At 45.9% G+C, this 19,409-nt stretch overlaps 1 protein-coding gene across 2 annotated transcripts; it reads right to left on the bottom strand.

Moving 5' to 3' along the window:
• Positions 1-4,788: 4,788 nt before the first annotated feature.
• On the bottom strand, positions 4,789-19,193 carry LRRC30 (leucine rich repeat containing 30). Of its 2 annotated transcripts, XM_069568614.1 has the most exons (4): positions 17,426-19,193; positions 16,864-16,925; positions 7,058-7,805; positions 4,789-5,429 (listed from the first exon to the last, which is right to left on the bottom strand). In XM_069568614.1, the coding sequence occupies exon 1, from the start codon at positions 18,849-18,851 to the stop codon at positions 17,946-17,948; it is 906 nt and encodes a 301-aa protein (XP_069424715.1). In that variant the 5' UTR covers positions 18,852-19,193; the 3' UTR covers positions 4,789-5,429; positions 7,058-7,805; positions 16,864-16,925; positions 17,426-17,945. The 2 variants fall into 2 exon arrangements, with proteins under 2 accessions (XP_069424715.1, XP_069424714.1); XM_069568613.1 differs by lacking the exons at positions 4,789-5,429; positions 7,058-7,805 and having other exon boundaries at positions 16,621-16,925; positions 17,426-19,176.
• Between the last annotated feature and the right edge of the window lie 216 nt (positions 19,194-19,409).

Genomic DNA, 19,409 nt, shown 5'->3' with positions numbered 1-19,409 from the left:
CTGGTGGGGAGTCCTGGAGCAGATGGATAGGTTGGGGCATCAGCAGGAAGAAGGCCGAGGGAGGTGTGGACAGACATCTGGTTAGTCTTGTGGACAGGGTCAGGACTCAGGCAAAAGACAAGGAAATAAGGGGCTGCCCCTAAGTCTGAGCAGTGAGCACACTACTCTGATCCTTGGGGCTGTCGGAATGCCCCAGGAAGATGTCATTCAAAGGTTGTTCCCACTGAAAGTTTAATGATAGGACATCAGTGCACTGTTTGCCTCTTTATTCCAAGATCTATTTCTTCTATATGTAGGAATGATGTCCACATGTTGTCCGTATGACGACTTGCAGGACAATTACTAGGAGCTACTATTTACAACAGCCAAGACATGGAAGCAATCTAAACGTCCATTCAGGAGTGAATGGAGAGATGTGGTACACGTATACAATGGAATATTACTCAACCGTAAGTAAGAATATTACTTAACCGTAAATAACACCATTTGTAGCAACATGAAGGGACCTAGAGATGATCTTACTACGTGAAGTATGTCAGAGGAAGAAAAATATCATATGATATCATTCATATGTGAAATAATGATACAAATGAACTTGTTTACAAAAGAGACTCACAGACTTCAAAAACAAAGTTATGGTTACCAAAAGGGAAATGTGGTGGGGGGTGGTGGGGAGGGAGGGATAAATTAGAAGTTTGGGATTAACAGATATGAACTACTGTACATAAAATAGGTAATCAATAAGGACCTACTGTACAGCACAAGGACCTTAATTCAATATTCTGTAATAATCTGTGTGGGGAAAGAATCTGAAAAAGAATGGATATGTATATTGGAGACAAATCCAGTTTGGCCCAAGGTGAGAAGTCTCCCCCAATGCCACAAAAGAATTTAGCTTCAACCAGATTAAGCCTCAAGATACAAGTAAGCTACAAGTAAATCCACATTCCTCTCCCCAGAGGCGAGCTAGAGAAATGTCTGATTTTAAAGATTTGGGCTGATTCGGGAGAAAAAAAAATTCACCGAGAGTTCATAAGGACAAGTCAGGCCTTAAGCGGGCTGTCATTCTCTGAGTAGTCTAAAACTTTAATTCTGTACCTTAGCTAAAAACCACCCCCGGTAGTCTGGTAGCTGGAGGCGCCTGGAATCAACAGAAGCAACTGCAGAACCTCTCTGAAAGAATCTCCTTTTGACCTTCAACCTGGTTTTCAAAGGAAGCTTTCAGTTTCTTCAGGGAAAGCTTCATGGTCCAAAATCATGAGATTTACAAGGAGGACCCATGAGCAAGAGGCAACAGAAACAAAACTCAGCAGAACTGGAATAAGATATTGGATGTTGTATTGTCAGACAACAGACTTTAAGCACATTCAATAAGTTCAATGACATAGGAAAAAAATGGATCAAAAAACAGTAGTGAGGAAGAGATTAGAGAGAAAGACCTAGGCGACTGGATTAAGAACCAAGTGGAACGCCTAGAAATGAAAACTATAACATCGAAGCTTAAAATTCAGTGACTGCTGTTTAACTGATCAAGATTCAGCTGAAGAGAAATTAACAGATTAAAAGATAGACTCGAAGAGATTTTTCTAGAATTCAGTCCAGAGAGGAAAAATCAGATGAAAAGAGGTTAAGTCCCATGATGTGTGCTAAGTCACTTCAGTCCTGTCTGACTCCTTGCAGCCCCATGGACTGCGGCCCCCCAGGCTCCTCTGTCCATGGGACTCTCCAGGCAAGAATACTGAAGTCGGTTGCCCCATCCTCCTCCAGAGGATCTTCCCAACCCAAGGACTGAACCCAGGTCTCCTGCATTGCAGGTGGATTCTTTATCACTATCGCCACCTGGGAAGCCCTTAGGTTAAAATTATAACAAGCACTGCAACATGGTCTCTGTGGCTACTGATTGCACGTCAGGCAGGGTTTCAGGCAGCAGTGGGGTGTGCCGTGTAATTCACACATTGCTATATAGTGTCCACAAGGCCACAAAGCTCCTATCACCCACAGAAGGCACGAAAGGATCTGTTGACTCAACCAGGTGGCATCGTTAGATGAGTGGCCGTCACAGGCACGTATCTGCAACTGTGCTCGGGAGCCATGGGGTCATCAGAGCCGGAGGCTGTGGACACGGGCGGTGTCCCTGTACAGTACTGGGATTAGTCCTGTCGAAGAACGTGATAAATATAGTGCAGGACAGGTGGCTGCACTTCGTGACTTTTGAAATGAGAGGCCCAGCGAGAGCCTCAGAGATGAGTGATGCTAATCCCCTTCCGCCTCATGACAAGGACGGCCAGGACTGCGTCTCATAGCTCGTGGGGACAGATGATCCCAGGACAGCATCTCAGGAAGTGGGGAGGGGGCTGCCGCAGAGCCCTGGGATCAGAGAAGCCAGCGGCTGACCTGTCTCTCCACAGGCGAGATTTCTCCCAACAGAGGGAAATGGCTTCAGAGGACTCGGAAAGCAGAGCCAGAAATGGAGATGGAACCAATGTGATGGGCAGACAATGGGGCTCCACAGTATGGAGACTTTAGGACACAGGAGGAGCACCTGGGCCATGGGCTTGGGAGGACTCCGCTGGTGAGACCAGGCAGAATGCAGCTCTGAGAGATGGGGGTAGTCCCGGAGGATCCTGCAAGGATCCAGGGAGGGCCTGGCAGAGCTGCTGACTTCTCGGTTGTTTGTCTCTCCCAAGAAAGGCTAAATGCAGCATAGTGTGCCTGGACTCCCATCTCTTATAAGGATATCCCGGGGCATGGAAGCTCCCATGGGATGAGGCTAAACTTTGCCTGACATAAATTTTTTTTTCCTTCTGACCCAGGATGCACAGTGTAAAAAGCATCCTCTGTGTCAGCAGCCAAAGCCACTCACCTGGGACATGCAGCCTCATCCTTCACGTTTGGCATTTTGATCCCCTGTTCTATCTGAGGCTTAAAATGACACAGCTGCTATGGTATGTGAAAGCCGCCTTCGCTCTGTTTACTGTTTCATTTCATCCTTGATTTCCCATCACTTTTTGAGGTATTGAACGCATTATTGAAAGGCTGGGTTGACGTCTACAACTCTCCTTCAACTGTCTTCGATTTTCTCAGCCAGATATTTTAACAGAGTTACTGCAGCTCTGTTGCAGGGTGTAAAAACATTTGTGTTCTCTTATTAGAAAAAAAATAATCAGTAAAATCTGACTACAACATCTGTGGATCTTACTACAATGTTTGAGTCAGAAATGATAGAGTTTCCATCCAGACCCAGTGGCATTTGAAATTCTGAACGATAGAGATGTTCTGGAGCCCATGATGCAGGGGCTTAGCGCAGTTAACCACGCTGTCCAGCTGGACTGTGGCCGGGAAGCGAGTCTCAGACAGAGTTCCACTGGGGGAACCACAGCCGCCAGCCTGAGCCCAGAGTCCATCTAGGAGGAGGATGCTCATGGAGGGTTGGGGAAGGAGTTAGGACGGGCCGCCTGAGGCATGGGCAGAGTCTTCTCTGCCAGCATGCGACACACAGGAGACTTTCTTTCCCAGCAAACACCCACCAGGGAAGTCTAGGAACAAGGTACCCACAGAAGCGAAGCGTGTACTGGAGCCTGGAGCGGAAGGCCTGCATTGGAAGCACCCTGACTCCCCAGGGCTGCAAGTTTGGGCATCAACCACTAGGGCCTCAAGAACTGCCTTTGGGAGAAATGTGACAGGGGTGAGGGTGGTGTTATGCACTCCATGCAGCTAAGGGGCAGAATCTGTCCTTGGAGGATGTGACCAAGGCCATCACGGCACAAAAACACCAGCTTTCTTAGAGGAGCTGGTTGTGATCTCGGAGGGTCCACTCTAACTGTGACAGCGGGGACTCTGCTGGCCAGAAGGGAGGTGATAGGGAGGGCTTCCCAGAAGCAGACAAGACTGCTCCCAAGGCTCCTGGCCGGTGGCCAGAAACACAAGGACCAGCAGGGGTCTGTGTGCCAGGCCAGCTTCTTCAGACACATTTACACTCCCAGCATCTGTGTGGAAGCTTTGCCATCTAGCCCCCTCTAGTTTTGCCTGCACTGGCCACCCTGCCTTTCTCTTACTGGCTTCAGCTTGGACTCACACTGACTTTGGCCCTACAGTGGTCCCAGTCTCTGCCTCAGTGACACCCCTCCTCCCCACCCCATTCACTTGGGTCCTTATGTTTCCCTAAGGCAAGGAGATGAACCCAGCATCCTGGGAGGTGGGGGCGGGGAGATGTCTGCTCCCTCCAGGCTGGCTCCTCTTGGCATATGACTTGGGCACAGTGTTGGTCCCACTTCCCTCATTTATGGAAAGTCACCAGTTCACAGAGTAGTTATAGAGATGAATTAAGAGACATAAATATAAATTGGGCTTCCTAGGAGGCACTAGTGGTAAAGAATTCACCTGCCAATGCAGGAGACATAGGAGACTCAGGTTCAATCCCTGGGTTGGGAAGATCCCCTGGAGAAGAAATATTGGCAACCCACTCCAGCATTCTTGCCTGGAGAATCCCATGGACAGAGGAGCCTGGCGGGCTACAGTCCATGAGGTCACGAAGAGTCAGACGTGACTGAGCAGCTGAGCATGCATGCTCAGAGAATGAAGCGATACTGCCTGCAGTGGTCATTCTGTCCCCAAGCTCATCATTTGTTCATTCAACTCATGACTGCCCATTTAATTATATATGTACTGTTAATGTAAGTGTTAGCCTACATAAGTGATGACCACTCTCCTCTGTTTATTCTTTGCTTCTCAAGTGCAATATTTTTAAACGAATGTTAACTTTGTTTTCTGCCAAAAAGCATTTCTTCATTAGGGATACACGCACATCATTTACTTCATTTGGTTGATAAAACAAATTTCAACAAAGGCACAATTTCCAAATTAATGATTTTGACTAATTAGATGTGAATGCATTCTGTACAAGGCATTCAGTACTTACTGTGGGCCAGAGAGAAAGTTACACGCCAGGCGATGCAACCGCGCTGCTGCTGTCACACGTTGCGGGGGGTGGGGGGTAAATCCTTACAAGTTACACATCTGTATGTGTATCTGTGTGTTGACATGCATTTATTCATGATCATACTCTAATGCATGCAATTTCAGCTGTGGTACGGGCAACGAAGGAAAAGCGGAGAGTCAAGGAAAGCTTTTCTGAGAAAGCGTGTTTGATCTGAAACTTGGACAGCAAACAGGTGTGAGCCTTCAAGGTCATTTCAAGAAGAGGGAAGAGCGCACTTAAAAGTCCAAAGACAGGATAGAATCTTCAGGAACTGAAGAAGCCAGTAAGGGCACGCATTTGTAAGAGAATGAACAGTGGAGGATCTCTCCTGATGGTCCAGTCGTTAGGAATCTGCCTTGCAGTGCAGGGGATGCAGGTTCAATCCCTGGTCCTGGAGCTAAGGCCCCATGTGCCACAGGGCAACTAAGCCCTTGAGCCCCAGCTAGAGAACCTGTAAGCGGCAAAGACCCAGAACAGCAAAAATAAAGTAAAATAAGTAAATGAATAACAGAAAATTTCATCTGCCACCCCCCCAAAAAAAGAATGACCAATGGAGCCGAAGCTTGTAAAACCTTATAAATCATGTGAAAGATTTTGGATTCTATTGCAAATGCTGAGCAGGGGTCTGCCACACTCCAATTTGCATATTTAAAAGGCCCCCTTGGTACCTATGCTGGTTGATGAAAAGGGGGCCAAGGAGATGAATGAAGAGGCCAGAATGAGGTGCAGTGTCAGCTTGAACAGGCAACAGAAGAATTTTGGAGGTGGAATCTCAGGACTGGGTGAGAGAGTAGATGAAGGATTAAGAGAGGAGAAGACTAGAATGCATCTTAGGTTTCTGGGTGGCTTGGGGTATCATTTCCTGAGATGGAAAATGAGGAGAACACATATCAGGAAATCAATGCACTGAACCATTTGCACACGGGTGAGCCCTCTGTTACTGAGAGTGTTTGAGCATAAATGTTTTCTAAAGACATGTATGGGGGAGAAATTTAGATGAGATGGATTTTAAGATTTGTTTGTTCTAATTCTAGAGTTTGCAAGTATTGGATAGATGTCAGCCTGGTAAAATTAAGAGAAAAAGCATAAATATTTGGCCATCTCCTGACCTATAGAAATGGGTAAAAGTAAAGCTTTCTATTACCTTCAATATGAAAAACTGGCACACCTCTGAATTATTTGCAATTGGCAAAGAATCCGCCTGCAATGCAGGAGACCCCAGCTCAATTTCTGGGTCAGGAAGATCCCCTGGAGAAGGAAAAGGCTACCCACTCCAGTATTCTGCCTGGAGAATTCCATGGACTGTATAGTCCATGGGGTCACAAAGAGTCAGACACGACTGAGCGACTTTCCCTTTCTCTGAATTATACAATATTGTTACAGTATATGAAACTTTGAAAGTTTTAAAGATTTGACATAGTACAGTGACATCATTAACAACACTTCATTTTTGCAAAGAATTCTAAATAATGTCAATCTTCTTTCCAAGTTAAAAAAAATAAGAATTTTCCATCAACAGATCAATGGATTAAAAAGATGTGATATGTACACACACAATAGAATATTAGCCATAAAAATGAATGAAATAATGCAATTTGCAGTAACATGGATGGACCTAGAGCTTACCATACTCAGTGAAGTAAGCCAGACAAAGACAGATATCACACGATATCACTTAGATGTGGAATCTAAAAAAACAATACAAATAAACTTACTTATAAAACAGAAACAAACTCACAGACATAGAAAACAAACATGGCGATCAAAGGGGAAAGGAGGAAAGGATAAATCAGGAGTTGGAGAATGACAGATACACACTATTGTACATAAAATAAACAACAAGGATTTACTATATAGCACAGAGAACTATGTTCAATTTCCAGTAATAACCCATGATGGAAAAGAATCTAAAAAAGAATTCACTTTGCTTACTCCTGAAACTAACACAATATTGTAAATCAGCTATGGTTTCAGTTCAGTTCAGTCGCTCAGTCGTGTCCGACTCTTTGCGACCCCATGAATCTCAGCACACCAGGCTTCCCTGTCCATCACCAACTCCCGGAGTTCACTCAGACTCACGTCCATTGGGTCGGTGATGCCATCCAGCCATCTTATCCTCTGTCATCCCCTTCTCCTCCTGCCCCCAATCCCTCCCAGCATCAGAGTCTTTTCCAATGAGTCAACTCTTCACATGAGGTGGCCAAAGTACTGGAGCTTCAGCTTTAGCATCATTCTTTCCAAAGAAATCCCAGGACTGATCTTCAGAATGGACTGGTTGGATCTCCTTGCAGTCCAAGGGACTCTCAAGAGTCTTCTCCAACACCACAGTTCAAAAGCATCAATTCTTCGGTGCTCAGCTTTCTTCACAGTCCAACTCTCACATCCATACATGACCACAGGAAAAACCATAGCCTTGACTAGACGGACCTTAGTCGGCAAAGTAACATCTCTGCTTTTCGACATGCTATCTAGGTTGGTCATAACTTTTCTTCCAAGGAGTAAGCGTCTTTTAATTTCATGGCTGCAATCACCATCTGCAGTGATTTTGGAGCCCCCCAAATAAAGTCTGACACTGTTTCCACTGTTTCCCCATCTATTTCCCATGAAGTGATGGGACCAGATGCCATGATCTTCGTTTTCTGAATGTTGAGCTTTAAGCCAACTTTTTCGCTCTCCTCTTTCACTTTCATTAAGAGGCTTTTTAGTTCCTCTTCATTTTCTGCCATAAGGGTGGTGTCATCTGCATGTCTGAGGTTATTGATATTTCTCCTGGCAATCTTGATTCCAGCTTGTGTTTCTTCCAGCCCAGCATTTCTCATGATGTACTCTGCATATAAGAAAAATCAGAAATTGTCATTTCAAAGGTGATTAATCCTGTGAATGTTGAACTGTGTTTCTGTTCCTTTCCTAAGGCTGTGTCATTTTAGCTGGTAAACAGAAATACTGATCATTCTTTCCTCAAATGAATGGTGAACTATGACAGTTTTGAATTAGGTAAGGAATAGAGGAAAATATCCTCATTTACACTGAGACTTCCTAAGTAACAGAATTATAGGAACTTAGCTTAGAAATTAACTTGTCCAACTCACATAGATGTAGCTTTATATAATGTCATACAACCAGTAGAATTAGGGAAACTTCTCTTCCAAATATTACACATATCTTCTCAAATGTATTATTTTAAGTTCTTTCTTCTCTTCCCCTTTGTCTCTCATTTCCCCAAAGCATAGATTTAAAGTAAGTTGTTAGCAAGTGTGTAGACAGTTTTTAAACTGCAGTGGTACGTGGGCTGAACGGCAAGTATCGAATCAGAAATTACTCCTTACATTTCTATTCTCCTGAGGAGGAGGAACAGCAAGATGGAAAAGGGCCTGTCATCATCAAAACATATGTGGGGAAAATAATTTCCCAGTGAGAAGATAAAATTCTGGGGCTGTCTCTGCGGCTGGAGCTTGGAGTGTGCAATCTGTTCAAAACCTTTGTGTCTGCAAGATGCAGAGCATCATGGGGTTTTTGGACCAATATGTGGGAAAAATAAGTGCATGAGCATGCCAGCAGGACTTTTTCTTGGTTTTTCAAAATTGTTCAGCATTTTGTTTTGTTTTCTTTCAAATAGCCTGTGCTGGGGTGGGGGGGGGGCAGAAACAATAGATCATAGTCTGCATTGATCCCAGGAGGAGCATCCTTTTCTGTCTATGACTTGTATAAAACCAGATCAGAATGTACGGGGCAGTTTCTCAGCTTCACATGTAAGTGTGTGCGTGCTTAGTCATGTCTGATTCTTTCGCAGTCCCATGGACTGTACCCCACCCATCTCCTCTGTCCATGGGATTTCCTAGGGAAGAACACTGGAGTGGGTTCCTGCTCCAGGGAATCTTCCCGACCCAGAGATCGAACCTGCGTCTCCTGGTTTGCAGGTGGGTTCTTTATCACTCAGCCACCTGGGAAGCCCAAGCTTAAGTAGGAGGGACACTAGCAATTCAGATCAAGAAAAGCAGCAGAATACACATTGCATCAGAGAGTACCAGAAGAGCCTTCTGGACTTCTTGCCTTCACCATTAGGTGAAGCAGGTGTATACAGTGCTCAGGTGGGAAACTGCTTTTGTCACATCTTGCATTCTAAGATGTTTTTATTAGAGGGAGGTGGGAGGGGGGTTAAGGATCGGGAACTCACATACAGCCGTGGTGGATTCATGTCAATGTATGGCAAAAACCAAAACAGTATTGTAAAGTAAAATAAAATGTTTTTTAAATTAATTAAAAAATAAATAAAATAAATAAAATGTTTTTATTAGAATGATACACTGGAGGGAAAATTTTCCTTTTCAAAGTTTGGAGAGGAAATCTAGCGCGAGTACTGATTTTGCTCCTCCTCATCCTTGATTTAAACAAACTGAATCATGTTCCTTAAGTTCTGCTGCTAAGTCACTTTAGTCTTGTCTGACTTTTTGTGACCCCATGGACTGTTGCCCTTGAAGCTCCTCTGTCCATGGGATTCTCCAGGCAAGAATACTGAAGTGGGTTGGCATGCCCTTCTCCATCCTTAAGTTCTAAACAAAGTAAAACACGTGGAGAAGGAAGAGGAACTGAGGCTTTTCCAACTCTGTTTCGGCGAATCTTGAACAAAACCAACATCTATCTTTTCTTGCTGCTGCTAAGTCGCTTCAGTCATGTCTGACTCTGTGTGACCCCATAGATGGCAGCCCACCAGGCTCCCCCGTCCCTGGGATTCTCCAGGCAAGAACACTGGAGTGGGTTGCCATTTCCTCCTCCAATGCACAAAAGTGAAAAGTGAAAGTGAAGTCGCTCAGTCATGTCCGACTCTTAGCGACCCCATGGACGGCAGCCTACCAGGCTCATGGGATTTGCCAGGCAAGAGTACTGTAGTGGGTTGCCATTGCCTTCTCCGATCTTTTCTTGAGAACTGACTAAAATCACCTGGCAGTTAGGGCGGCGGGAGGGGAGGCTGTAATTTAGCAGAAAGAAGGCAAATGGGCATCAGTGTCCACTCAGAACTGGCCTTGCTATGCTCTGATTTCTATGTGACTAGAGGAAGCCTCTCTTCTGTTAACCAACACTTTCAAGGGTTTTCTCCTCTCCTTTCTCATTCTTTTTGGGGTCCCTAAGAACATCCTTAGGCTCAGTGATTTGCTAGAAGGACTTGTAAAATTCAGAAAATCTGTCATACTCGTTGTTATGACTTAACACAGGGAAAGGACACAAGTTAAAATCATCAAAGATAAAAGGAGCATATTCAGGCATGGTTTCCCACTGTCATCTCCCGGTGGAGTAATCTGACGGTACTTGATTCTCCCAGCAATGATTTGTGACATGTACACACTATTGCCAACCAGGGAGGCTCAGGTGAGCCTTGGCTCCAGGGTTTGTTTTGGTTCAGAGTTTGTCTTGGAGGCATGGAGCTCCTCTGTGGCTGACCTTAGCACCTGGGTTCCCAGCCTCTCCAGAGGTTATACAGATTGTGTTGCCCAAGACCCTACCATCAATCACAGTGTGAGTGCAGACTATCTGGTATGACCCCTGGCCCCAGGTAAACAAAGATGTCTTTATGAGGCAGGGTATTCCAAAGGCGTAGAGATTATTTCCCAGGAAGTTTGTCCAAGGCCAGACCTTTCTTTGAAATGTACAGAGTTTCACCCCAGACCTGCTGAGTCAACTTTTTATTGCACACGTCATGTGATTTTGTCAAATTCATCCTTGGCCTTTGCACAACAGATGATGACCACAAAGGACTCGACTTTGGTGGTGAAAAAAAAAAGGGGGGGTGGGGAACTTGCTCATCCTGATCAAAAAGGATTACATTGCCTCTTCAGCCACAGAAGTAAGTTAGCTAAAATGATGGTAGAGGATGAATCCCTGAAACCTTGACAAGTTCATTTACAAACTAAGGAGGTCAACTCAGTTTTCTATAACCAACATATTACATGGTCAGATGAACGATTGAAGTTTTCTACAACAAGCATATTAGATACATTTCTGGGAGAGTAAACAGATTTCTTGATTACCTGCAACAGAAAAGTAATCATGATAATGAGAGGGTAACAGGTAGGAAGGCCAGAGGTCCCCAAGTGGAAGGAGGAAATAAACTGCAGTTGAGACATTTTTTCCTTCTCTGCACAAAATTAGAAGAGGCTTCTTTTAATTCTGTGTTGACGACACCTGGTTCTGCCTTGAGCTAACCGATGTGTTTTTCTTATGGAAATATTTTTATTCAGCTATGTCAATTAAACTGTGTATTTGCTTTGGAAACTGCCCTTCTTCAAAATGGTTCTGCCTAAGACTAACTTTTTTTCTTTTCTCAAACCTTGGGCTGATAATGGCTCAACAAACCAGTATATTGTTTAATGGCTGAGGGATGATACACCATGTGCCATCTTATCTCAAAAATGCATATTGTGGGTGAGGGGCCTGGTGAAACTCCCTCAGCCTTGAGGTGTTTCTTTTATCTGATTAGAAGCTTGCTAACAGACACAAAATGCCTTGCAAAAAGCCAGCTGGCGGGCACTCTTTCTGTCCCCTTCTGATGTCTATGTCAGAAGCTTTCCCTATGTCTATTATACTTTAATAAAACTTTGCTACACAAAAGCTCCAAGTGGTCAAACCTCATCTCTGGCCCTGGATCAAATTCTGCTCCTCCTGAGGCCACGAATCCTGGCGTAGCCCACGGCTCACAGCAGCAACCTTTCAATAATAAGAAAGCGTGAAAGTAAAGCATAAAGAAAATGTTCCTTCTTCTTGCTAGATTCTTTGTTTGCACTACTCCTGTGATTTCCTGGATGAAAATATTCCTGAACTTGTACTCACGTACCTCGGTGGAGAAGGATCATACCAGAACTGTAATTTCAATTTTCAAAGTACTTATGTATTTCAAGATTACTCAGGAATTCTTATCCAACACAACTGTAATTTGCCCTCCTAGAACGAAGGGAAATCAAAAACCAAATTACAGTCATTAATTTCTAATTTCCACACTGTAGATATTATCCATTTGTGGTTTTGATTAAAACAGTGGAGGCAGGGAAGTAATGTTATTAAGAATCAAAGAAACCAAAGGAAGAGCTGTTTTGCAAATGTCTGTCTACTTGAAGGAGTTGCTTCGGGAAATTTATAGCCGAATTCAAGTTTGACTCACATGTGTATTTGGACTGGGATGTAGAGAAAGCATGACTCATTACAAATGTTCAGGTCAAGCTCTGGAACAGATTATGCTTTCTCTTCTCTAAGACATTTCAGCTCTGTGTACCCAAATGATATTTCATCAAATCCAATTCTTTCTTCAAAAAATGGGAAACAGATAATTAAAAATTCCTTCTCTTCCAGAAACATAAGAGAAGCTTTAAATCTTTCACTCCCTCTGGACCTCCAAGCCAATAAAAAGAGAGAGATGGAGCCCATACAATCTAGAGATCTGCAGACTCCTGGATTCACGCTTCACAAAGCCTTAGCTCTTTTCATACTTTTGAAAGCCAACCAAAAGTAAATTATATTTTTTATGGTACTACAAGGAGATACTGATTTTGATCCATTGAGTCAACGTTTTTGGCTTTTCTTGAGTAATTACAATGACTCTAAGCTCAGGTAACTATGCACTGGGGCATGAGACAGGAGAAGACAAAGCAAAAAAAATATGTATATAATATATATGTGTATATTATATATATGTATATGTGTGTGTGTGTGTGTGTGTGTATATATATATATAGTCTGAATTTCAAAGCTAAGAAAAGCTTAAAGTGAGTTGACTTTAAAGTGAATTCAATCAAGGAAACTGGAGCCTCAGTCCTACAACCCTATAGAAATGAATTTTGCTACCAGAATGAGAATGGAAATGAATTCTACCCTAGAGCTGACAGAAACACAGACCAGCTAAACCTTGATTTTAGAACCATCTGTGTTGACCTTCTAACCTACAGAATTAAAAGATAATAAATAATAAAATAAGTGAATTCAGTTGCCTCACTTTGTAGAAAACTGAATCCTGGACAGGAGACGTCACCTGTACAGACTTGTTCACTTTTTCATTGCTCATTGGATATGTTATGATTGAATCTTATGATTGAATCAATCTTACGATTGAGTCTTCCCTATGCTGGATGTGAAATCCAAGTCAGCCAAGAGGACAAGTCCAGTGGCTTTGCAGTCCGGGGACCAGCAACATCCAGGAGCCTTGCCGCTGAGGCTGGAATACAGATTTGCCCCAGTGGCATGTCCTGGCTCCTCTGGGGAACTCAAGTTACTCAAGGCTGAAGAATATGGGGGGCTCTGTGATGCTCCAAGGGTGACTAGCTCATCCTATGGAAGCCAGTCATGCTGTAAATTTCATAATGCATGTTTCCCTCAAAAATATCCAGAAATACTTTGACACTTTCCGGAAAGACTCAAGTTCACTTTCATTTTCTGTCCTGTGCTGAAATAAGAAGAAAGTTTAAGCAGTGGGAAGCAAGATCTCTCCTTGCAAATAGATTCCTATGACACTACTAAAAAAAAATCTGCATAGCAAGCTTGATGCTAATAGCTTCCAGTTATGCTCGCCTAATGATGCCCAAGCTCTTACAAATTCATTATGAACCCTCTCTGCTTCCCTTTTATTACTATGCTGTCCTTTTTTAAAATTAGTAATGCTTTGGATTCAACGTATAACTTATTGGGTACCTTCAAAGAACACTCATAAAAAGTTCTTTTCTCAACAAGGTCAAGATTGTTCCTATTACTATTTATAATAGCTTTGATGTTCCTCTGAATTTTATTTCATTTTCTTACAATCTATGAAAAGTTGTATTTTGATGTGCTTGGATTGATTATAATTACCTGATGGTATCAATATTTAGTTGCACATTTAATCTAGGCTGGGAATTTTGTGTTTCTCTGTTTCTCACATGGTGCTGAAAATAAAATTCTTCGGTGGGATAAGAAGATAGAGAACCCACAGATAGCTAAGGAGGTATTGTTTAGGATGGAGTTGTTGCTTAGTCGCTAAATTGTGTCCGACTCTTTGCGACCCCATGGACTGCAGCCTAACAGGCTCCTCCATCCCCCACTACCTCCTGGAGTTTGCTTAAATTCATGATTGCATTGTCTTCCAGGGACCAAGCCCACAGGGCTTTCATCTTTCACTGTGTGTAAAGCTTAGCCATCCACACGCATATTCAGTCTGTGCTTGGAGGCATAGCAAATGGCATTTTAAAATGCAGCAACCATTCCCACAAGAAAAGGGTTTAAAGCATCTGTACAGATAATGACAGCTTTCCCTCTCGATCCCTTTGCAGGAGTGTCTTGCTGTGAAGGACAGGTGTGTCCCGTCTATCTCTGGTTACTACAGAGAGGCAGTACATTGACTCAAGTCTGAGAACAGAGCACATTACTTCTATTAGCCATTTACTCAGTCAACAAGTAACTAATGACGACACGCTTCTTTCTAATGTGCAGCAGTTTTATGCATTTAGCGGTATTATTTCCCGAACAGATGTGTCTTTTCAAAACCATCTTCCTTTCCTAGGAACAGAGGATTTCTTCTTAATTGTGGGTTTGTAAGCTGCTTCAAAAGGTGTCTTCTTACTGAGAGCCTGGTGACATGCAACCACCCCACTATCAGGATGTGAACAGTCAGCTCCCTACATCAGCCCCCAATTAGCTTGCATTCTTTGGCTAAATGTACTCCACAGCCCTTGCAGTCAGCCTCAGGGCTTTGATTTCAGAAGTCTTAGAAATACCTGGGAGTGATTCGAATGTGGCAGCATCAAAACTACAAAAGATAAGCAAGATGCATTTCACCGCCCGTCAGCAAACTGTAGGGTTTTGACGGCAGACACCGAGAGCTGTATCAAATTCCCTCCACATGGGTGTTTTGAATAACCAAGCACGTAAACCAGATTTGTGCTCAGCACTTCCCTTTATCAATAAAAAAGGAGCATTCACAAAGAATCAATATCTAAAGCCCATCGGGCAACTGCTATTACTTTCATGCAGTCCTCAATGCTGACTGTTCACAAAGAAAACCTCGCTCTATACCTCTGAAAGGCACCGATGGAAGCTGCCAACCACACTGATACCACCCTTTCCTTGAGAAGTATAATAAGCTCTCAGGTCACCTTCAAAATATGGTTATGTTCTTTCCCTGGAGTAGAGTTACTGTGAGGTATCAAGTGACTGAAAAAGTGAGGAGAGGAAATAAAATGATTGCTCAGCAGGAAAAGGGTGATGGTGGTGCCCCAGCCTGACTCTCGGCCCAGAGCAAGGTCATGGAAATTCAGCATGAGCCCAAGTGGGTCTTCGGCAGCGGACACCAGGGGACACCAGCGGGTGAGATCCTGGCACGCACAGTGTTTGTGCGACAGCTGCCTGTATGGTCTCCAGCTCCAGCCTCTGTCCTGCTCTGCAAAGAAAGCCTCACACTGCCGTTTCCCTCTGAGTCATGAGATCGAGTAAGAATTCCACTGATGTCTTTAAATAGTCTTGGCTCCAGCAAGTGAACTTGGGTGAGGTTACTGAGTGTGCCTGTGTGTGCCCAGCAGATATAAGCAGATCTCCGGTTGCTGCTGGGGGGCGGTGGAGGAGGGGAATGTGGAGGGGACTTCAGCTGCCTCCCGGTGACACTGCTGAGTGCTGAGATCTGTTTGCAGTGGTTCAGCACATGTACCCAGGGTGTTCACGGAACAACGGTTATCTGATGATAATGGCAGGAATGGGCCTCTTTGACGGATGGGATATTGACTTTGGGGTCTGGTGGGAAATCCATTTGTCCTGTGAATAAGTTACATGGACACACCCCTCCTTGATCGGCGCTTAGAAGAAGAAGATGGCAGCCTATCCCCCCGCCACTAAAGCTGCCTAAGTCAGCACCTGAGAATGAGCCCCACAGCCCCCTGGGCTGTGCTTCCCTCCCCAATGCAGGGCGAAGAGGGTGGGGGAATTAGGGTGAGACGGCTGCCAAGAAACGGGGTTTGACTGATTCATCCCAATTGTGACTTTTGGTTCTGAAACTTGGGGCTCAGCCTGCACTACACACCATCCAGTATGCTATCTTTGTTTTAATCTCTCTTTAGCGGGGGTCACGACTTGCCACACTGCGGAAACCCATGTACGTCTGTCTCTTTCGGCACACTTGGAGCTCCTTGGTAGAAGGAGCTGAGCCTTATTCCTTTCAAGGTGTCTGCCCAGGAAAGGTGCCAACAAATATGAATTTAACTGAATTAAACTAAGGGTAGTAAGAAATTAGATGATCCTGGCCACATACCCCATTCCTGTCTTGCTATTTATTGTCTGCTGTGCCCTGTAGACAAATGTGCCAAGAAACCTGAGGGCTTGTGGATCCCCAGATCCAGATCTGTGGATCTGAAGGCATTGTACGTTCACTGCCTCGTTCATTCTAATTTTTGAACCCTGAACACACAGTGACATCTCAGGGGCTCAGGGCTGGGACAGTGACAGTGAGGCCCAGTGATTCTCGTGGCAGGAACTCGGTAATGGCTCATCCTGATTCTGCGTTGAACTAACAGACGTGTAACTCTTGGAATTGAAGCAAAGCAAATAATATTCTTACAGAGCTTTTTCTCCAAAAAGCTTTGCATGTCACTCAACTCATTTGTAATTTGTAAAATTTTGAAATAAGTGAGATCTCCAAAGTGTTTTATTTCATTAATTTATTTACTTTTGGCCACGCCCCTTGGCATGTGGGACCCTTTTCCCCCCGGTCAGGGATTGAACCTACACGGCCTGCATGGGAAGAGTGGAGTCTTAATCACTGGACCACCAGAGAAGTGCCTCAGCTAATTTTTAAAGGACCACAGGTGAAAGCCAAGTAGCAAACATCCTCCTCCTCTGAATACGAACAGGTAATGACTTTTGGGGGTGGGCTGTCTATGCCTTACCTCCTCTTTCCTGTCTTTTGAGCTTTTCCCCTGGTTGTTAGCTCACCTCCGAGAAGGCAAATCTAGGAAGAGAGGAGGAGTGAAATTACAACAGGGGAATGTAACCATCGGCCAGTGTCCCTAGAAAAGCTTGAGGATATGACTGGGCGTAAGAGAAGGATTGGAAAGAAGATGGACCCTGAGTGTTGGCTCTGTTTGTGTTTATTCTCTGAAAGCCAGCACACTGCACCCCGTCACCCACCCCCAGACGTCAGCAGGAGTGGCTGGACTGCTGCCCTACAGTCATTTTGAAGGCAAAGTTCCTGTGGCTTGTCTCCCCTGGGACTCAAGGGGAAGCTCTGTTGGATTTGGTCATTGCCGGGAGGGCTGGGCGCCGGCTTCTCTTTGGTCCCACGGGATGCTGGATGGAGATAGAGGTGTGGGCATGTCTTGCTGGGGCTATGTGGCTGCAGGGTGCCAGCTCAGGGACTGAAACCGGATGCTCTCAGCCCCTCCTATACTATACCTGGCCCACAGTAAGTACTTAGTAAACATTTCACTTTTGGTGAACATTGAATCATACCTGCTATCCTCTTTTCCAAAGGCTGAATCCCACGGCTCCCCAGAAGAATCAGAATTATTTTTCTTTGGGGAAAAAAACCCAAGTCCTCTATCCACTGATATTCAGAAGGAGATGATATTTGGGAGAGGTTTTTGGGAGAGACCAGCAGGCTAAGTCTCTTCAGTCGTTTCGGACTCTTTGTGACTCCACGGACTGTAGCCCGCCAGGCTGCTCTATCCATGGGATTCTTTAGGCAAGAATACTGGAGTGGTTACCATGCCCTCCTCCATGGGATCTTCCCATTACCCAGGGATCGAAGCCGCATCTCCTGCAGTGCAGGTGGATTCTTTTACAGCTGAGCCACCTAAGGAGCCCACTCATAGAAGTATACAGAGCTAAAAAGCAAACACCTGGTTAAAAGGGGCGTTCAGCACAACTCAGCACATAGTAACACAAGCCTCGACCCACAGCAACAGGAAGAGGAGAGGATTTAGACTAGGGAAGTTCCCGTCCGAGTCTGTCGGTGCCTCCAACACCCACATCAGGTGTGTTTTCTGTCCTTCAGGTAACTGACGAGCATCTCCAGACCCCCCTCCAGCAGCTCCGGCAGAGGTTTGGATAAAGGGTTGCGGGAAATGTGCAGCCCTTTGTCCATGGGGTTCCAGGCGATCCTGGTCAGCTTGCAGAGCATGTAGAGCTCCGCAGGAAGCGTCTGGATGTCATTGTTGTTCAGGTTCAGCAGCTCCAGGCTTGTGAGCAGGCAGAGCGAGCGTGGGAAGGTGTGGATGTGGTTGCCCTCAGCGATGAAGATCTGCAGGCCGGCCAGGCACTGGATGCTCTCGGCAATGTTCTCCAGGCGGTTGGAGCCCACGTGCAGGAAGTCCAGCTCCTTGAGCGAGAACACGCAGACGGGGATGTGAGCGAAGCGGTTGTGGCTGAGGTTCAGCTTGCGCAGCCGGGACAGGTCGGCGAGGCTGGTGGGCAGCTGGGACAGGCAGTTGTGCGACGCACTCAGGACCTCCAAGCTCCGGCAGGCGCCCAGCTCCGCTGGCAGCTCCGTCAGGCCGTTCATGTGCACGAACAGGACTTTGAGGCTCTGCAGGAGGCTGACCTCCCGGGGTAGCGTCTTCAGGCGGTTCCCGCACAAGTTCAGGACCACCAGCCGCGTCAGCTTCCCCAGCTCGGGAGGGACTGCCCGGAGCTGGTTGTGGGACAGGTTGAGCTTCTGCATCTCGGACAGGCCCCACAGGAAGTCGGGCGCGTCCGTCATGCCCTTGGTGACCAGGCTGAAACTGACATGGCGCAGCCCCCGCTTCAGCAGGCAGCGCGGGTCCCTCCCAGGAAGCAGAGCATCGTCCCACGAGGAGAACTTCTGCCTCCCCGGCAGGAGCCCCCGCCCCAGGGGCCCCTTGTCCTTGCGGCGGGCCCCAGACTGCCTGGCCCCCATGTACCTCCTTCCTCCAGCGTCTCTGTCGCCACAGATGGGGATGGAGTCCGGACCCCGCTGCTAAACTCCAGCAGGGAGCCAATCGGGTGATGGGAGCCGTGGCCGGTGGTGCCGCAGGTGGAGCAGGACTTGGGGAGGGTGAGGGGGGTGGGAATCCCAAATGCCGGGCTCTCGGGGTCCCTGGTGCCTGGTCCTTGGGGTCCCAGATGCCTGACTGTGGCTCCGAGAGCTGCGAGCACCCCCGACTGCGTTGAGGTGGCTTCTCTCAGAGCAGCAGGGCTGTAATGGCACACTTGTCCCCCAGGCTGCGGAACTGAACTGCTTGGTTCCCTCTGAACACCACGGGCAGCTGTTGCTGTCACTCTGCCTGCACTTTATTGGTCTGGTGTGAGCAAGCAGGTCACGGCGAGGCTGCCTCTGACTGTCCCCTCTCAGCTTCTCTGGGGTGTCACAGCTGAGCAGGGCGATTAACCAGCCCATCTCCAGAGAGAAACCAAGGGGGAAAATTGAAGCCAGGGTGTCGGCAGGTCTCAGGCTCATCCCGACCCCAGAGCAGAG

Source organism: Ovis canadensis, chromosome 23 (genome assembly GCF_042477335.2).
Source record: "Ovis canadensis isolate MfBH-ARS-UI-01 breed Bighorn chromosome 23, ARS-UI_OviCan_v2, whole genome shotgun sequence".
Lineage (NCBI taxonomy): Eukaryota > Metazoa > Chordata > Mammalia > Artiodactyla > Bovidae > Ovis > Ovis canadensis.
The sequence above is the reverse complement of the archived record's forward strand: the minus strand, read 5'-3'. Positions and strand labels throughout refer to the sequence as shown.